Consider the following 20,081-nt stretch of genomic DNA (forward strand, 5'->3'; position numbering starts at 1 on the left):
GCAGACTCCTGACCAGCACCTTGCTCCTTCCACTCATAGCGTTTAGGGAGCATGTGCCCCCCCTTGTGCCACTCACATTGCTCATCCCCGGCAAAGGTGCTTTGCAATAGCCCCGATTCAGATTTCCCGGTTGCAGAAGTTGTCTCTTCGCCATCCCTCAGTTTGTTTTTTAAAATCATAAAAGACATGAAATTAAGAGGATCAGGGCTTTATTTCAAGTTTTGCTACTGGCCTGCTGGTCAGTTTGCCTGTGTCTCAATTTGTCACATGAGGATAATGATTCTTATCTCCTTTATTAAGGGCTGGAAACAGTGTGTATCTATATCTATATCAACTATATCTGGCCACCCTCACCATATTATCTGAGCACCTGACAATCTTTAATGTATTTATCCTCGCAGCTCTCCCATGTGGTAAGAATTACTCCTATTTTACAGGGCAGGCACAGAGACTTGCCCAAAGTCACACTGGAAGTCCATGGTTGAGCAGGAAACTGGGCCTGGGTTTCCCATGTCATAGACTACCGCTCCAATAACTGTTCCATCCTTTCTTTCACAAAGACTGTTACAACTTAAAAGGTGCAATAAACTATGTGGTATATGGTGGCACAAAATTTTAAAAACCCATTCAATTAACAAGTACTTGTATTATCTACACACATGCTTCAATGACGTCTTTGAATTTCCACTCACCGCTGGAAGTGCAAAGAAAGATATAGCAAACACTGAGAAACAGGAAGCTATGGTCTTCCCAATCCACGTTTGTGGTACTTTGTCTCCATAACCAATTGTTGTGACTGTAACCTGCATCATAAAACAAAGAAAATAGTCACTGCCAAGTTAAAAATTTATTCTAGAAAGTGACGTAAAAGCAGGACAACATATGAAAATCCATTTGGATTGCTGTGTTCCAGAGAATTTGCCTTCTCTCACTCACCAGGTCCTTTAGACATAAACACTATTGACCTGTGCCTAAAGCCCCAGTTTCTGAAAACATTTCCTTGTATTAGGAATCTCAGTTTCAATAGTTAGGACAGAGAGGGGTGAGCTACCCCATTCATCTCTTGGGGGCACAAACTCCAAAACCCATTGCACTGAGGGGCTCCAACAACACCCCATCCTCGCCGAGGACTCCAAGCAGGAAGAAAAAAATGCAATAAACACAGAGTGTAGATACACCAGCACACAGGGTGTAAGTACAAGAGGACCTCATTCTGTTGCATATGGCCTGTCTGGGAAAGGAAGCCCTTGCCACCACCACATCAAAGCAGGATGCAGGACCATAGGGGAGAAGCACTCATATCAAGCATGATTAACACACCAAATGGCAGGGCAGGGTTTTGATCGGACAGCCTAATGGCTAGAGCCAGTCAGACACTAGGAAGTGGAGTTGTAGGTCGATCCAGGATTGGGAACCAGGAGCCAGAGACAGGAGTCAATGCTGGAATGTAAAAGCCAGAGGTCAGGAACCAGAAGTAGGAGACAATGCTAAGAACTGGGTATCAGAGCCTGGAAGTAAGGCTAAGGTCAAGAACCAGAGGTCAGGAGCAGTGTGAAAAAGCAGAGACTGTAAGAGCAGTTAGTAAGGATTCTGCCCAATTGCACAGACAAATTTCCTCCTCAGACCTAAATAGTATGTCCAGATCAATTGGGAATATCCCATTAATCGGGCTGTCCATTTGCTGCATGACCCATTGTGTTTGGGTTCCTGCAGCTCCTGATATCTGAAGTGTTTTCATTGTCAAAGTTTTCAGATGGTGGTGCGGAGACAGTCACCTCTGAGCAAATCTGAAGAGCCTGGTTCTTTACGTGCTGAATCGTTCACCCATAATGATCTTTAACTAGCTCTGCCCATTGCCCTGTTTCAACACTGCAAAGATGTCTCAAAATAAGCTCTAGCTCCTGGCTACTTTTCATTCTGTCCAATACAAATCTTTTTAAGAGGCACAGCTACAAAGAAAGTTATTAGATTGTGGGACATGGTCCCAAACCCATCCCCCACTCCTTCCACTTTGCCACTCACCGTCCCTGAAAGACTCATGGTTAACCTATTGCCCTAGGACATGGAAGCTCCAGATTCTCTTCTCTCCTCAGCTCCAAATCAGACCACAATTTTTCATTCCATATCACACCAAAACAGGAAAAGTTGGGGCTTAAACCTGGCTCTCTCCTGAGCTAGAAAATCAGTCTCTTTACACCCTATGCTCACCCTGACGCAAAAACCTTCCTACCAAAAGTTTTGTGGAAACTGTTGCATCTCCTCAAAATTCTTTGACTTCAAAAATAGCCTATTTCATCAAAACTTCCTTTTGGCAATCATTTTTTGAATAGCTCTAGTGAAAATACTGACATTTAGGGCACAGTCATGGCAATCCCTAATTGTTGCGCTCACTTAGATACTATAAATGAGTAAATAATGCCTATTTCTTACATAGCCCTTTTGATCTGTATCTCAAAAAATATCACAGTCATATATCTACAGTTTTTTGGGAGTTTTCTGAAGAGCCAGTAAATGCTTGGAGAGAATATGCTTCCTTTATAGCAACCACCTCAACTAGTTCTATAATGAACTAAGAACAAGGACTTGTATAAAGAGAGCTGAAAATACTATTGAACTAAGACTATTCACTCTGTAGTGTCACATTTACTTTACTGACTCTTGGCTCCTCATTTGAACAAAATGCCAGTTGTTCAGCAAACTCAACATTTTAGTATCTATATTTCCTGGCAACTTTCCACTGTACGCTCACCTCAGCAAGGATCACATCTTTCCATGAATCTGTACAGCCCCTAGAGTAATGGGGCTCTTATAATGGACCACAGCCATTGGATACTACGCCAAAACAAAGAGTAATGATAATCACCAATGCCACATGTTACATTTCCAAACAATCAGGTCTGGGGAGTGGAGGAAATTAAAGCAATGATTCTTTAATAGCCATTCAATCCTCAGTGCACCCAGATGATCTTTTAATATTTTGCTTTTACTTCTCCCCTTCATTTTCCTATGAAAGGCTCCTTGTTTTTCTGAGTTTGCCAGCACTCAGGAATTAAAACCAACAGCAGTAATGCTGGACTACTCTAACACTGCTGTGGGAGACAGCATGAAAAGTCATAACCACAGAAAAGGGAGAGATGCTTTTCCAACCCATGCAGCAGACATTTGGCTGACAGATTCCTGCAGGTGTCTGGACATGTCTTAGTAAATTTCTCCACTGCCACTTGAAGACGATTCTTTTGTGCTAATCTAATTAATACTTTTAAGTATGGAGAATTGATTATAGATCATGTAAATTCTCTATCTTTCTTAATCCCATCCAGAATTATTTTGAATTTATTTCTAGCAGATACTAGGGGACTGCCCAGCAGATACTTAACAATTAGCTACTGAAAAAATAACCCTGTTGCCTAAACCAAATTCACTGTATCACATGTCCACCAATATCTTCTGCATATGCTCTAACTAGCTTAGCCTCTGAACCTACAATCAGATACACATGCATAGCTTCTAGAATGAGAGAAGTTTCACTGACAACAATAGGATTATTAATATGCTTAAAGCTCTTTCAAGATAAGGGCTTCAGAACCAAAAGGACCAAACATTGAAGAGAAAGGGACATTGGTCTGGCTGAAGCATGGGTATTTGACATCAGAGATTTGGTCAAATAGCTTAGAAATTGGTATTACACCCAGAATAATCTGATATAGACAATCAGCTATTTGATTCAAATTCCATAAACATAAATTAGCCCTGTTTTCATCAAAAGACACTGAGGTAGGGTCTCAAGACAGAGGAATGCAAATAAGAAACCAACAACTTCTACTCAGAAACAGGACTAAAAAATAATTTGAAACAGGAAGGATTAATAATTCTGCCAGACTGGTAATCCATTGAGAAATGCCTTTCAATGTATTTTAATAAGGTACTAATGGTGAAAATGGTTCATATAAGACACCACAAACCTTAACAGAACTCTGCAGTTAAATCTGCCATGCTTGACAAAAGTAGATGAAACAGTTCTGCATTCAGCTCGAGTGAGTGAACCTGGTTAACATTTGATTCCAAATTACTTTTATTTTTGTTTTATTTTCCTTTTCCCTTACGTTTAAACCTTTCAGGACCTTTGTATCAAATTCAGCAAACTTGCACTTTCTACAGTAGGCAAAATATCTCACATAATCACAAAATATCTCACTGCGGTTTTATTGTGTACACAAAAAACTTTCAAAAGCTGCTCCCAAGATTTTTTTCCGAACTGGATTAGTTTTCAAAAGCAAAAGTGAAATCAAATTTCACTCCCTAATAACTTCACATCTGTGTTTTTGTGTTACGGAAGGTTTTAAGAAAAAGAAAATAAGTGATTCACTTTTCTCTGTCTCACTGGTTCCAACTGTGAACTGCACCTGCATCGTGGCTCACTAATGCTGCAGAGGCCTATGCCTCTGGAAAGCTTAAACAATTAAAACAGCATTCTTCCTTCAAGTGCCTGCTCACACAGGTAAAAAGAAAGCTGATTTTGTATACCCCATTACACAACTTCCCCGCCTTCCCCCATGGGATCTCTACCTTGATGTGGTGGTGGCCTTGCGTGTATCAGGGACCCTCAGAGCTATGCCGGCGGGAGCTTAGTGTTCCTGGTAGGGCAACCCAAGCCAGACAGGTTGATGGGTAGAGCCCAGACAAAAAGCAATTCCCTGGTCCTCCAGGTTAGGGGTTGGGTGATGGGCTAACAACTCATCCCCATAAAAAATATTATGTTACAGAAACCTCTACATCGTTCAAAATCAAAATCATCTCAGTCCAGGGAAGACCAAGGGCTCCTCAGTGGAAGCTTATGATGTACAACAGTCAAACCCGAAAGGACACTGTCATACCGATGACCCTTAGTTGACCACAAACGCCATTGGGGAATAAGCTGCTTTTCTGGACGAAGTAAAAGCAGCTGGCTTAACGAGAGATCAAATCAAGACTATCGCTAAGGATTGCAAGAGATGGAGAATGACTGTGGAGGCCCTATGCTCCATTAGGAGACCCAAGGACAAATAGATAGATAGATTATATAACTCAAGTAGATTTTTACAGAAAAATCCCGGACCACTTTGTGTAATATATAAACACTTTAAAAATAGGTGGAAGTCTGCATGTACCTATTTAGAACAAGTACCAATTAGTACTACATTTTAAATGTCTCCTTTTCTGTTGAAAATTTTCGCAGTTTTCATGTATTAACGTGTAATTAAGAATATTTGCAAAAGATGCTCATATGAAGAGATTTGAACTCTTTTAAGCCCTGATTCTGTAGCCTTTATTCTGTCAGGACTGCAGGATCTAGCCCGTAGATTCCAAAACAGTTACTCATGCTAGAAAATTGGATTTAATTCTGTAAACAAATTCCTACCACCGGCTAAAAGACAGGGATGTTTTAGTGTTTATTTCTTACGGAGGTATTTATATACCACAGTAACAGAAAACCTTATTAGACCATAGCTAAACAGTCCAAATTTCACAACAACACAGATCAGCATCCTTCAACAATTACAATATGTTGAACTGTTCATCCATATTTATCACACACACACACACACACACACACACACACACACACACACACACACACACACCAGTTCACATGTTGCTCCTAACCTTTTTGGATTGACAACACTGGAGGAATTTAAAAGCTTCTCACAAAATCAGCAAAACTCATGCTAGCTCTGGTAGGAGCCTTAATGTTGTTGAGACTCCCACAGCAAAACTGTCTTCTAACACTATTTTGTTAACATTTACTTTTTTATATATATAGTGGTAAAAATTGTTGCTAAAATTTGTTGAACAACCATGCACCCCTCCCTATTTTGAACACTAGTTCAACTGAACTGTTGTAAAACAAGTAGGAATTGATTATAGTGAAAGTGTCCTCAGCATAGACATGATCTCTCAGGATGTCAGTGTAAAAAGGTGCGGACTTGTTTGACCTTTGCTAAAAATAAATAAATACCAAAACCGTAATCTGTATTTATGGAAAATGTTTTCTTAAGCCCCATTGAGTAGAGGTTGTTTAATGCCCACTCACACAAGGGTTTAAATGCCTTATAAACTTTGTACCATATATGTCTTTAGGGAGATTTAAACAAATGATTATCTTTGTGGACCACTATTTTTCCCCGTCAGATTATTTCAGAGTGGGGTTTTTTTGGTCAGGGTATTTCATTTTATTGAAGTACATTTCTTGGATGCTTAGTGTATGCTACAAACTAAGTATGATAATGTAGTGGAAATGCAAAAGACGATTGTGAGGGCGAGGAAATTAGGTAGTGTACCACAATTGTTCCTTTTGTGCCTGCATTTTCTTACAGGTCTGGATGCTCTAGGCAGCCATTTGTGCTTTTTGCTTCTTATTATTCTTTTGTTATTCTCAAAGATGTAGGAATGCACTGTTGACTTTCAACAAGTTCTGGAACAGGTCCCAAGGCCAGCCACCTGGCATGGGAGTGCAGGAGTGTTTGGGAAGATCACATAGCTATTTATGATGAATGTTTCCCACCTGATAATGCTAATTATTTGGCTTGGGAAAATATGCAAAGTATCAACAAGCTAATTATTGGATCTGGGAAAATATGCAATGTATCAACGATCTTGTTAGGTTCTCAAAACAACAGGTGTGATTACCGGGAATATTCCTAACATTGGAACCTCGGTGTAGACCCGTGGTCACCAACAGGTCGATCGTGATCAACTGGTCGATCGCAAGGCCTTGACCAGTCGATCACGAGGCATCCTGTCCGCCCTGCCCCCATTTCCCTCCCACCCCCAAGAAGCCCCACTACCTACCTCAAGTGAAAATGGAGGTAGTGTCGGCTTCCCGGGGATGGACGCAAGTCCCGCAGCTTAGCGCCACATCCGGCAATTCTGGAAGTGCACTAGCTGCTCTGCCGGGTGTACTGCAGGAGGGAGCATCGGCTCCCTGCACCACACAGGAGGGGTGAGTCAGTTCCGGGGCAGGCACGTGCAGGGGGGGGTCAGTCCCTGCGTTGGGGGGGGGTCAGCCCCGGAGCAGGCACACGTGTGGGGTTTCCTTGCGCGGGGGGAAGGGGATCGGCCCTGGGGCAGGTTCGCATGGGGCTTCCCTGCACTGGAGGGTGAGTTGGGCCCCGAAGAGGCACATGCTGACTTCCCGTGGGGTGGGGTGAATCCTGGGAGGAGGCAGATGCAGGGGACTCTTTGCCTCCACTTCCTCCCCCCCACCTCCTGCTCCCACTCCCCCATTCCCACTGCCCAGTTCCCTCTCCCTAGCCACAGAACTCTGTCCCCACTCTCCTGTCCCCAGCAACAGAACTGTCCCCATTCCCATCCCCACTCCCTGAACTCTGTCCCCATTCCCCTGTCCCAAGCCACAGAACTCTGTCCCCACTGGCACCCTGTCCCCTGCCAAAGCACCCACTAGCATCCTTCCCCAGTACTATGTCCCCTGTTCCCACCAACACAGTTGGGGCCACATTAGTGAAGCTTGGGGGGAGGGAGTGGAGAAGGGTTTTTTCGCACCTCATTTGTGTGGCCCCAACTGACTTTTCTTGGGTCAGTGACCCCTGACTCAAGACAGGTTCCCTGCCCTTTTCAGAAATAAAGACAATGCAGAAACTTTTTTGTTTGACACAGTATTTTATTTAAAAATGAAGCCTGGCCAACAAACCCCAAATTGGGGCTAAGAACCCATCTGTCCACAGCATCATAACACTCCTGCGCTCCCCTTTCCCCCAGGACCTACATCGGAGGCTATCATACACTGGAACCCCCTGCCCTGAGCCTGTCACATACCCCACCCAAATTCCCGAACCCTCACATCCAGAAGTCTGTGGCTTACTTAGTACCCTTACCCTACATCTGACCGGCCTGGTGCCCTCTCTCCGAGCCAGTGTCCCCTTATACACCTTCTCCTGCATCCAGATTTCCTCCCAGAACTGACACCTCTCACCCCTTCCCACAACCAAATCCTTCATTCTCACCCCAGAGCCTACACATCCTGTCTCAACCCAGCAAGGTTACGGCTAGACTGCAGGAGTTTTTCAGGATTCCGGAGATATCCCAGAAAAACTCTTTTGCATTCACGGATGCATTTGTTCTTCCACTTCTTTTAGTGGAAGAGAAAACATGATCTTTCGGTCACCTCTATATTCCTCTTTCCACAAGGAATAAGGGGGCTTCCAAAATAAGGGGTTTTTCTCACATTCGGTCCAGGCTAGACAGGCCAAATATTGGAAAAACTTCTTCCTACAGAAGAATTGGGGAAAAAAGCAGCAGTATAAGGGTTGGGGATAGCAAGTGATGGAGAGGAGGTGAATAGAGAGGGCGGAGCTTCAAGGAAGGAGCGGGGCTTCGAGGAAGGGGCGAGGCGGTAGATCTTGGCTTGTGTCATAAACACAGCAAATGTAACATCTGTTATATATATACATGTATGCACTGTAAAAGTGCATGAGAGGTTACTTGTCAATGGAAAGTATGAGGTGGGAATTAAGGTTTTGCTTACAGCATGGTTGGAGAGGGAAGAATAGACAGTGCATGTGTAAGGGCTGAATGGGCAAGTGGGGAAGTATATTTGGGAGCTAGTGGCTTTGAGTCTTCACCCAAAAATTGCCCAGTAATATCTCGTCATCATACTCAAGGTATGTCACCTTCTATCACCAGACCTAATTTGTCAACTTCCTCTGGTTTGTCACACTGGCACTCCCAGGTCATCCACTACATGAAATTTGCCAGTAGGAAAGGGTGCCTCAGGAGCACCTGTGGTGTATCAGACTTAGGCTGCTGGTGAGCAGAGGAGAGACATTTCCCAGACCTGAGTCATTAATCTGAGGAACATGGCTAGAGGAGCATAATCCTGGTACCTTAGCTCACTGATACCTGTTCTCTTCACTCCCCACATAACTACACGTTTTCTTCTCCACTCAACGGGGCATTCATGCCCCTAAACAACACCAGTTATTGATCATTACCGGCAGCCCCAAACCTTCTTCTCCGAGGCCAAAATGGCTGATGGATCTGGACGATTCTGTCAACTACTCTCAAAGGAACTATTCCATGTTATGACAAATGTCATCTTTTAGAATATGCAGTTTGTATTGTAGTCTACATGACTGACATCCAAACACATGCTTTGGGGCTGTCAGTACATTGGTATAGCTAGAGATATCTGAATAATGAAACATCCTGGCTTAGATTTATAAGAGGGAACTTACTTAAAAGAATGTTTCTTTTTTAGATGAAAAAAAAAGAAAAGAAAGAGACCTGAAAATTCATTTGGGCTCAGAAGGGAATGTAAAATTTCAAGATTTTTTTTCACTCTTTAAAAGAAGGATTTAATTCTTACTTTAAGTACAAAACACAACAAAAGCTTTTACCACATGGTCACTACTTAGCCTCCATAATATTCTTTAGCACTGAAATATTTTAGTTTTATCAAGTTTACTTTTTTCAAGTAAAATTTCCCTTCTCAATTATCGATTATAAATAGAAGGCCTGATTTTGCATATAAATAAATCTTTACTGAAGAAAATAATTGCTATTTATGTCCATGGTCCATCTTGCATGAGAGTGGACAAAGAGACAGGGCACGTGCTTTGCTATCGATGACTTACCACACCCCACCACAGGGCATCAGCATAGCTGGAGAAACCTGTTCTTCCATCTTCATCCACTGCATCCTTCTCAGCAAGATAGACAAAATAGGAAGAGAAGATCAGTCCCAAGAATCCAATGTAGAGAGTGGTTATGAGTTCCTATCACAAAAGAAAGGAAATAGCACGGAAAGCTTAAGTTATGTACTTTCCAGTTTGAAACCAGTAACTTTGTTGGTTTACATACCAGCATATTTGGCTGAAAGGCATTATCATGGCAGTGTTGTGCTATGGCAGTGTTAAAAAGACATTGTCAGCTAGTTCATAATGCAAAATTACTTCCATTAAAAAAGATGAGTCAATGAAGAGCTTTTTGTTTGCTTCAAGATTAAGTCATTCAAGACCAAATGGTCTCAGTAGATTATTTTGACAGTTAAAAATAGACATAAGACTTTGCAAAGTCACTGGCCAACCTTGGTGATATGCCAAAAATTAATACCTTTTAAATCCTACCTCACTCTTAGGCTGTGTCTAGACTACATGCCTCTGTCGTCAGAGGCATGTAAATTAGACACATAGGCAAAGGTAAATGAAGCCGCGATTTAAATGATCGCGGCTTCATTTACATTTACATGGCTACTGCGCTGAGCCGACAAACAGCTGATCAGCTGTTTGTCCGCTCAGCGCGCTAGTCTGGACGCTCCCCTGCCGACATCAAAGCCCTTTGTCGGCAGCCCCATTATTCCTCGTGGGATGAGGTTTACCAGGGCTGTGACAAAGGGCTTTGATGTCGGCAGGGGAGCGTCCAGACTAGCGCACTGAGCTGACAAACAGCTGATCAGCTGTTTGTCGGCTCAGCGCGGCAGCCATGTAAATGTAAATGAAGCTGCGATCATTTAAATCGCGGCTTCATTTACCTTTGCCAAAACAACAAATCTACATGGCTCCGTCGATGGAGCCATGTAGTTTAGACGTACCCTTAGAGTACATAATTTATTTACATTATATTCGTCTCTTCTTTGCATCTCAAAGCATATTACCAGGCATGGGGAGGACAGCATCACCATTCATTCCTGTGCATGGCTTGTTCTTCCATTCATGTCCCTGCATATGATGTCCCACCATTTGCTCTGAAGTCAGCCTCTGGACCTGACTCACCTTGGTTGCATTTCTATTAGTCTCTTTCATGTCCTATCATGTCTATCTTTAATGTGTCCCCACCCTTGTAATCTTTTTCAATGGCAGCCAATCCTGTGCCCAGGTTTCTCATCCTCCTTTTCTTCTAACTTGGTTTATCTTAAAGTCATGCCAATTTACATCTGCCCTCTTCCAAAGAACTCATCCTTACTGTCTCCAACCATCTGATTCATTTAATGCAGCTGCTTCTAGGCTGTAGAGCAACACACTTGTTTAATACATTTCCATTCTTGGTACCAAATGTAATATTTTTATCAGTGCATAATTTCATCAATTGTGCAGCACTTCTTGCTAAAGCACTTCTCCTTCTAACCTCATTTCTGATGCCACTATCAGCATTGATCAAGTTTCTTGGGTCTACATAATATTTTATTTCATTTTCTTGTCATTTATTGTATCTCAGAAAAGGTACAACAGCTAAAACTCATTAGTAATCTAATAAAATGTTTTGCAGTATTAGACATAGTGAAATACCCAACACTTTTCCTGAATAATCTGTTTATAACAGCAATGTAATGTCATTATAGATTTAGTCATATAGGAATAACCAACTTTAATGATATGTTGCTAATAAATTAACCACAAGCATATATAGAATGCTTAACTCTAAATATTTTTTTCAGACTGATTATTTTTCAAGGATGTAAATTATTGCCTTCTACCTCAAACTTTAATTAACATTTTAAAGACGATCTGAGATTTCATCCACATTTACTTTGTCTTGCCTGAGAGATTGGATGTTAATTTATGTTTTCTTGACCTTAGTAATAATTTTTATTTTATCTTTGCCACCTGCATGTAGACTGAATAATAAAATTTACTACTTACCTCATCTCTAGTTTTCTGCAATTCTTCGCTTGTTCTTCTAGTCACCATTTTGGATTCAAAAGAATTGTTCTTCTTTCTTTTGTGTCACCAATACCACAAAAATGGTTTTAAAAAAATTTAAAAACAGTCTAATAAAGGACCCTTCTATTCAGAATAGGCATTTTGCTCCGATTATTCTTCTGTCCTGTCTTATCCTAGCATCCAAAGCTAAATTTCATGGAGGAGAGTTCCTACAAGATCAGGATTTTGTTATCTTAATGCAACTTCTTTTCAGCTCCCTTAGCTGCTGTATAGAAAAAAAATCTGGTGGAAATGGAATCCTCCCCAAGACACCTATTTTTGTAGCATCAGGAGTCAAGACTCTACATGTGCCGTCCATCGAAACTTCACTTAGATAATCCAAATTCGGCGTATCTAATCAACTTTTGCACAAACCAAAATGGGTTCTTGTCTCTATGGTAATCCATTAGTCCAGAGTTTTTCCCCTATAGTCTCAGTTTTTAGTAGCATCCAACTTTACCTATAAGTCCTTTTCTCAGCTCTAGCTACTTAATGTGTTAGTTGAGCAAGTCAGATCTGAATCTTCACTAGTTCATTGTTCCATTATGGCCAACCTCCCCTCCACTATCTCTGTTGCCTCTCTTTGGATAAGAGATAATACACTTTATATGTCTGGTCTTATTTCTTTAAACTCTGTTAAGCGTTTCTTTTATATTTGCAGCTTGCATTGTTTTTTCTTGATTTATGGCTGCTTTCTGTGCTTACCTTGTTCAAGATTTTCCTCTTTCAACAGTGATCATCCATTTATCATTTTACGATATTGTTGATATTGTAGGCATGGGTTTCTCTAGTTATAGGCAAACTAAGCAGCTAGACCTCTATTAGGCTGGAGGGGTGGCCAGGCACAATGTGAGTTCCACTGTTATCCCAGGAACCGGGTTGCAGTTCCAGTTAGACAAATTTGACAGATCAGCAGCTGGATCAACTCTGCCATCCAGGTTATAAAGAGAGGAGTGGTAGACTTGAATTTCGTCTAGGACAGCAGACAGTCTTGAGCATGACAATGCCCATTTAACACTTGGAAAGACAGAATTCACTGGGCTGCAAATGGTCATAAAAACTAATGGAGGCAGATGTGCTAGACAGCAATTGAGTAGGAAGTTCCTTTGTTTCTGTCCCCAAGAGATGACATCACTTCCCACCGAATGAAATGATCAGATTAGTGCCACTAACACTGTCCATTTTTTGTTTCAAACCAAAGCCCAACAACAAAACATGCAAGCTACTGGTAGATTTTACCAGTTATCAAAACACAACATCCACTACTTTCTCACTGATTTTTGCCTTCAGATGGAGGCCAGAGACCAGACAATAGTTGGAGAGAATTTTTTTTATGTATAGCATTGGCTTTAAAAATCATGAAGACCAATATCATTTTAAGTGGAGTTGGCAAGCTCTCATGAGATTCCCACCATTGTGGCTAAAATATCCTCACTAACTCTGATGACATTTCAGCATCAGCGTCTCTAAACTTGAGCTCTAGTCATCAAATCCTGAACCCTTGTCAAAACTCAATCTGGAAGCAAACACCACTTCTTCTGTTCATCTCTAACAGTAACTCTGAACACGTACACAAATATTTAAAAATAAATAATGCAAGTTTGTGTGTGTGTGTGTATCTATGCATATTAAAAATAATAGTTGCAGCAGCCTAATACTAAGCAGAGGTGTATAAGACAGGATATGAACATTTCAACAAAAGTGAACTAAAGTACATATAAAGAAGCAGGATTTAATGGCCTGTACTAATATAGTGAAAAAAGTTCCCTGAATATTTGCTGAAATCAAGGCTCTTGCTATTATATATATATATATATATTATAGATGAAGTAACAGATAGAAATTAAATTACTTGTTTTTCTGCTTGCTTTCTTCTAGCAGGCCAGATTCACAATTCAAGATTACAGGACTTGCACTTACACACATCAAAGCTTACTGTAATGCTTTTGATTAAGATATCTAATGTGCAACACCAACAGAGTAACAAAAAAACCCTGTTTTTATTTTCTCCCCCACAGCAATCCAATACTTTTCTGTTATGACTTAAAAGTTTTTTAGTGGGTGTGTGCAAAAAAAAAAAAAAGCAAAAAAAAAAAAATCACACTTGCATGTAGGGTAACGTGATAGATATTATTCAGGGGCTAACATTAATAGGTTATTTTAAACTGACACACATTTTAATAACGACAAATATCCCAAATAATAACACTGAGAACTCTTAGAAAAACTATCAATTGACCTTCTATTAGAAACATTATGGCCGTTCACAAAGCAAGATGAGGGAGAAGTGAACCTCTAAGATTAGAAGGTCATAAGCTGGAGCTGGATAAGTTAACTTAATAGTTTTTCAGTGAGCTGCACGATTTTTCCAAGTTTTTCCATCCCCACATGTGATATTGACTCATGTTCTGTTGCCTTTGGCATCAAGATTTGTATAAGCTCAACCTGCTGAAAATAGCTGAGTGCCCTAGCCAAAATTGGGTTTCAGTGAACTAATACAGCTATAGGTAAAACTGAAACACACATGGAAAGCATTGGTTCAATCTTTAGTAAGCTTTTCTAGGTACAGACACATCCAAGCCCATTTATTTTCAAAGAGACTCAAATAATTTACCTTTTTATACTTTTCAGGGATTTAGGATCCCATTTGGTACTGAAAAAGTAATCAGTTCAGCAGTGACCAAAAAAAGTCTGTGACCAGAGCATAAAGCAAAGAAAAACAAGCAGAGGTTTTTGTTTGTTCTTCTTTAAAACCCAGATTTCTATTGCAGACTAGAGGGAAACAAGAGTTCTGTTTTCCCTTCTGTTCATTGCAAGTCAGCTGCACTTGTCCAATGTCAATAAAGAATATGTTTGATTCTGAACTGCTCGTTTATCAGTGGGTTATCTCCTTAGTCAAGCACCACAGATAAGAACATAAGAACAAAAAAACGCATACTGGGTCAGATCAAAGGTCCATCTAACCCAGAATCCTGTCTGCCAACAGTGGCCAATATCAGATGCCCCAGAAGGAGGGAACACAATGGGTAATCCTCATCTAATCCCTCTACTGTCACCCACTTACAAACAAACAGAGGCTAGGGACACCATTCCTACCCATCTTGGCTAATAGCTATTGATGGACCTAACCTCCATGAATATATCTAGCTCTTTATTGAACCCTGTTAAAGACCTAGCCTTCACGACATCCTCTGGCAAGGAATTCCACAGGTTGACTGTGCTGAGTGAAGAAAAACTTCCTTTTGTTTTAAATCCACTGCCTATTAATTTCATTTGGTGACCCCTATTTCTTATATTATGGGAACAAGTAAATAACTTTTCCTTATTCGCTTTTTCCACACCAGTCCTGATTTTATAGACCTCTATTATATCCCCCCTTAGTCTCCTCTTCTATAAGATGAAAAGTCCAAGTCTTTTTAACCTTTCTTCATATGGGACCCATTCCAAACCCCTAATCATGTTTGTTGCCCTTCTCTGAACCTTTTCCAATGCCAAGATATATATTTTTGAGATGAGGAGACCCATCTGTATGCAGTATTCAAGATGTGGGCATACTATGGTTTTATATAGAAGCAATAAGATGTTCTCTGTCTTATTCTCTATTAATTTTTTAATGATTCCTAACTTTCTATTGCTTTTTTACTGCTGCTGCACATTGAATGGATGTTTTCAGAGAACTAACCACAATAATTCAAGATCTCTCTCTTGAGTAGTTGTAGCTAAATTAGTCTCCATCATATTGTATGTATAGTTGGGATAAATGTAAAGTAATACACATTGGAAAAAATTATCAACATTAAATTTCGTTTGCTATTTTGTTGCCCAATCACTTAGTGTGGGGAGATCTTTTTGAAGCTCTTCACAGTCTGCTTTGGTCTTAATTAGTTTGAGCAATTTGGTATCATCTGCAAATTTTGCCACCTCGTTGTTTACCCTTTTCTCTAGATCATTTATAAATATATTAAATAAGATTGGTCCCAGGACAGACCTTTGGGAGACCCCAATAGTTACCTCTCTCCACTCTGAAAACTTCCCATTTATTCATATCCTTTGTTTCCAGTTTTTTAACGATATGAAGATATGAAGACTTCTTATAGCTCTCAATAATCACTTATCTAGTGTAACAGAACTTCACATTCATTTGGTTTGTGGTCTTCAGTTCTTCATGGCATTTTTAATTTGCCTGTAAAAACTCCCACAGTAAGCCTCGTGAATGTGGAGAAAATAATTTAGGAGTCTAATTCAACATTATAGGGATATCCATGCAGTATAGAGGTAAACAGTGAAGCTTACATGAATATAGACCATTAAATTGCTCCCATCATATAGGAATAAAGTCGGATTGTGGGACTGAGGTATTTTGGCTGTTTGTTTTGGATTTTCTTTTCAATCAGGAATTCAATATTTTTCAATACAGTTCCTGTTGGGTCTGAAGTTACCTGTGGTGCAGCAAAAATGGTAATGGAACAAGAATAACTATACTATAGATTTTCAGTGTTTTGCTTTAAGCAGCTCCCAGGCATTGGTAACATAACAATGTTCTGCTGAAGACAAAGTAAATGCAGGTGGCACCTGTGGCGGAAGTTCATAGTTGTTTACACTAAATGGAGAACAGATTTATATGAAGGAGTGTGAAGGAAGGACTGTGTAGTGAGCAAGGGTGCCCACTCACTGACCCCAAGGGGGAAGAACCCCTCTCCAAGCCCAGCTGGGCAGAGCTGGGTCCTGCCCCTTCAACTCCACAGAGACCAAGGGTAGCAGGGCAGGGAGCATAAAAGCCCAGCCCGGGAGCTCAGTAGGTTCACAGCTGCCGGAGGAAGCAGATGCCTGCTCCAAAGCCAGGAGAGCCCTTAGGACCTTGAAGAGGCTAAGGACTGGCCCAGACCACTGGGACCTTCTATACTCTGCCTAAGGGTTCAGATTACCATACCCCTGAGGACCCGCAGCTGGCATGGAGCCAGTTAGGGGGAATTAGGGGAATTAGGAAGTGGTCCAGGGGAAGCCCCCGACTTTCAGTCTGACCTCCTGACATTCTAGAGAGTGTCAGTGTGTTGCAGGCCGGATCCCCGCTGACCCCAGTGGCAGCCAGGACTGCCACTGCTAGAGCCCTAGGCTGGGATGTGGTGAAGTAGGGAGGGCCCACGTCCCCCCGCCACCCCACATACCGGGAGGCAATCTCCCCCTCCCTGCTCGTGCTGAGGGAAACTGTTGCTTTGGCTGCCCTGACCTGAACCAGGGCCTGGGCCTTAATAACTGGAACTGCATTTATTTGCAGCCCTGCCCTGAACCAGGGCCTAGGCCATACTGACTTTGGGACAGAGTTTGTTGGACTGCCTGCCCTGAACCTACTGACTGTGAGACAGCAGCTGTATCACTGCCTGCCCTGATCTCAGCGTCCCCAGCTTGTCCGGAGCCACTAGACTGGTTCTTACAGGCCTGAGCACAGGTCAGGGATCCAGGACTCAAGTGGCCAGCTTACAGATTGTCATAGGAAAAGAAACAAATTACTGTAAAAGTGAAGAAACCTGTAGTGTGGAATGAACCACTATGATATGACTGGATGAGTAAGAGAGAATGACAGTAATATTATGCTGATATAGTTAACCACAAGCATCCATTTTCACCAAAAAATATTCAAAATTAACCCTAAAAAAAGGGCCTCTCAATCATTCATTTGGTGAAGTCTGTGTTGAAGTCTATACATGATGTAATTATTTAAGCTTAAGGAACTTCCAAACAGGAAAGGTAATGGTAAAATGTAAAACCTTTAACAAAAACAGGCTGCTATTTATAGAAATATTTACCTCTATTGCACAACCTATATCCTTAGATAAAATAATGTTTCCTGCATGTTATAACACTATATTCAATATTTGTATTTATAGCACAGATTAGAACCCCCAATGTGTAAGTAACTAAATAATAAAGAATGATTTAAATGGTCGATGTGTTTATGTAAGGAGTTTGCACTGTTGTGAGTTTTTTTTTCCCTGCCAAAATAACCTGGCTAGAACACATTTCCTATGAACATACTTGACAGCACTTTTATATGCAAAACAAACTACACAAGTGCATTCAATAAATTATGCCGGAGTATTTTCATCAAACTGCAAAATCAAACTGCAAAAATTTTCATCATTATTCACAGCTAAAATGCTAATTTTCAGAAAATATCACTGCTGTTGTCCACTAGTCACCAAACTGAAATAAACATTCAACCAGATTGTATTCCTTTTTTAAAAAGGAAAAAAAAAGTGATTGTCTTTGAATGTGATTCATTCTACCTTGCAACAATAATTGTTCATTTTAAACCAGATGATTTGAAGACCAAGAAAGAAATAAGTGTCATGGTTACATGTTAGGAATTTTTAAATATCCAGTACCTGACGATGTATGAAAACAACTGATCCTAAGAGTCTCCAAGTGCCACCCTGCCGATCTACATGAAGCATGCGAAGTATCTGGAGAAACCGGATTCCCCTGAAAAAAAACAACATGAAATTAAATAAAATGAAGTAAAAAATGTGAAATGAAGTAAAAACCTTAATTACAGGTATTGATGCAAACTATTTTTAATGATCAATTGGTATACTATAATAAAAAAAAGCCACATGCCTCATCATCCTTCAGGATGTTGAACAAATTCTCTCCCCAGAGATGTACCTGAGAATTAAGGCTGTTTAGTACCTTGCATGTGTGGACCCAGAATTTCAATACCATATACCATTCTATAATTAGGTGTACACAATACCAAACAGTTAGATAAATTGTACAAGTATTTCTGCATATTCAGAAGCACATTACATTTTTACTTGTTACTCTCAAATGTTTTTCCTTCCTGGGAACATTCAGTACCAAAATTTTACTAGCATGAACTCTGGCAAAAAGTAAACTTTTAACTCTTATATTTTCCAAAAGCAAAACCTAAATTGAACATTCAATTATAAAAGTCCTCATTCTCACTTTTTGCCTCTTTTTAGTTACTTAAATCATCCAATCAGCTAATAGAGACAATACTATGCAATTTAAGTAACCCAATAGAGCATGAATTTTGAATTGGGAACTTTTGAAACTCAAGTGATGTGCAGAACAGTAATTTTCAGAAAAAATGTATGAATAATTTAAAACAAACAATTAAAATTAGAATATTTCTCTTATGTTTTGTTTGTTTTGTCATGCTCTTTATTCCTCCACACAAACACATACATATTCTTAGCTACTGCTATAGCAACCAGTGTATTGAAAGTTTGATCACTTAATCTCAGTAATCAGAGAAGAAAGGAATCATCTTCTCTATCCAACTACTCCTACCAGATTGCCCTTCAACTTTACTTTCTAGTGACCTGTCAATCTCATAAGTGCAGCCATTAGGGGGATTTCTTTTAAATTCAGCCAGTTTTTTTCTTCTTCATATCATCCCATTAGAGCTATGCTATCTTGTGCACCATTACTAGACAGAAACCACAACAGGTTCTCCACAACAATGTCCTGCAATCACAATTATTTGTCCACCGGCATTTAGAAACTCTAATCTCTCAGTTTAAAGTTCACTTTTTTTCTAAGCTTCCTTAAAAGAAAAAACAACAAAATTCCAAGAGTCTTGTACTTTTTAACCCAACATGCAATACTAAGTACTAAAGATGTAGGCTCTCTGTCTCTGCAAACTGAATATCCTTAGTTTCAGGAGCCTGGCTTTGAAATCTCTTTCCAGAAGGAATCAGAACGAGCCCAGGGCATACACATTCCCTCATGAAAATACAAAGTATAGGTTTGTTCTGGACACTTGTATCTTTATAATCTTGTCATTTTATATATGCCAAAAATCAATATCATATAAATACCACAGATTGATATAAAAGGGAGCTGTATATATATGTTGGACCCAGTCCTGCAAAATGCTGACTTCCTCCGCTCTCAATTACATATGTGAGAAGGAGGTACTTAGCACATTATAAGATGTGAAGTGTCCCTTTGCTGAATTAAGCACAGTGGGAATGTACCTCCTTATTGCTCCATTCCTGTATTTACTCAATTTATCATCCAAAACAAGATTGTGCTACTTGGGGCAAGCTGAACAAACACTGCATAAATCAAATGTGTCTGGTTCCCACACGGTATGTGTTACCTGTGCCAGATAAAAGCCAATTGTGCTTTGATTAATTTAAGTGAAGCAATTACACATACTCCAAAATGTATCAAGTGAATTAAGTGGAGTCTGGATTACATCTTAAATAAACCAACGTATTGTAATGTTCTTTCCCTGACCCCCTAGAAAGTGTTTTATGCTTTGTATGGAGCATAATGTTTCTTTAGTTGTGTCCTCTCTGTTTCCACATTCACACCCACGCAATATGCTTTGCTTTGATATTGCCTTTCCCAGTGCAGTGC

The 20,081-nt window shown here is 40.3% G+C and overlaps 1 protein-coding gene across 1 annotated transcript in view; it reads right to left on the reverse strand.

Annotated features, from left to right (window-relative positions):
- Nucleotides 1–18,167, reverse strand: part of LOC102453877 (potassium voltage-gated channel subfamily KQT member 1-like) — a 655,800-nt gene extending 637,633 nt beyond the window's left edge. The window contains exons 1-3 of the mRNA XM_075901205.2: nt 18,077–18,167; nt 9,630–9,770; nt 693–803 (exon numbers count right to left, since the gene is read on the reverse strand). Of these exons, the coding sequence (XP_075757320.2) occupies nt 693–803; nt 9,630–9,770; nt 18,077–18,145 (321 nt within the window). The 5' untranslated portion in view covers nt 18,146–18,167. The remainder of the gene's footprint in view (nt 1–692; nt 804–9,629; nt 9,771–18,076) is intronic.
- Nucleotides 18,168–20,081: the final 1,914 nt, after the last annotated feature.

The sequence above is a fragment of the Pelodiscus sinensis genome, chromosome 1 (genome assembly GCF_052426305.1).
Source record: "Pelodiscus sinensis isolate ZL-2025 chromosome 1, ASM5242630v1, whole genome shotgun sequence".
Classification (NCBI taxonomy): domain Eukaryota; kingdom Metazoa; phylum Chordata; order Testudines; family Trionychidae; genus Pelodiscus; species Pelodiscus sinensis.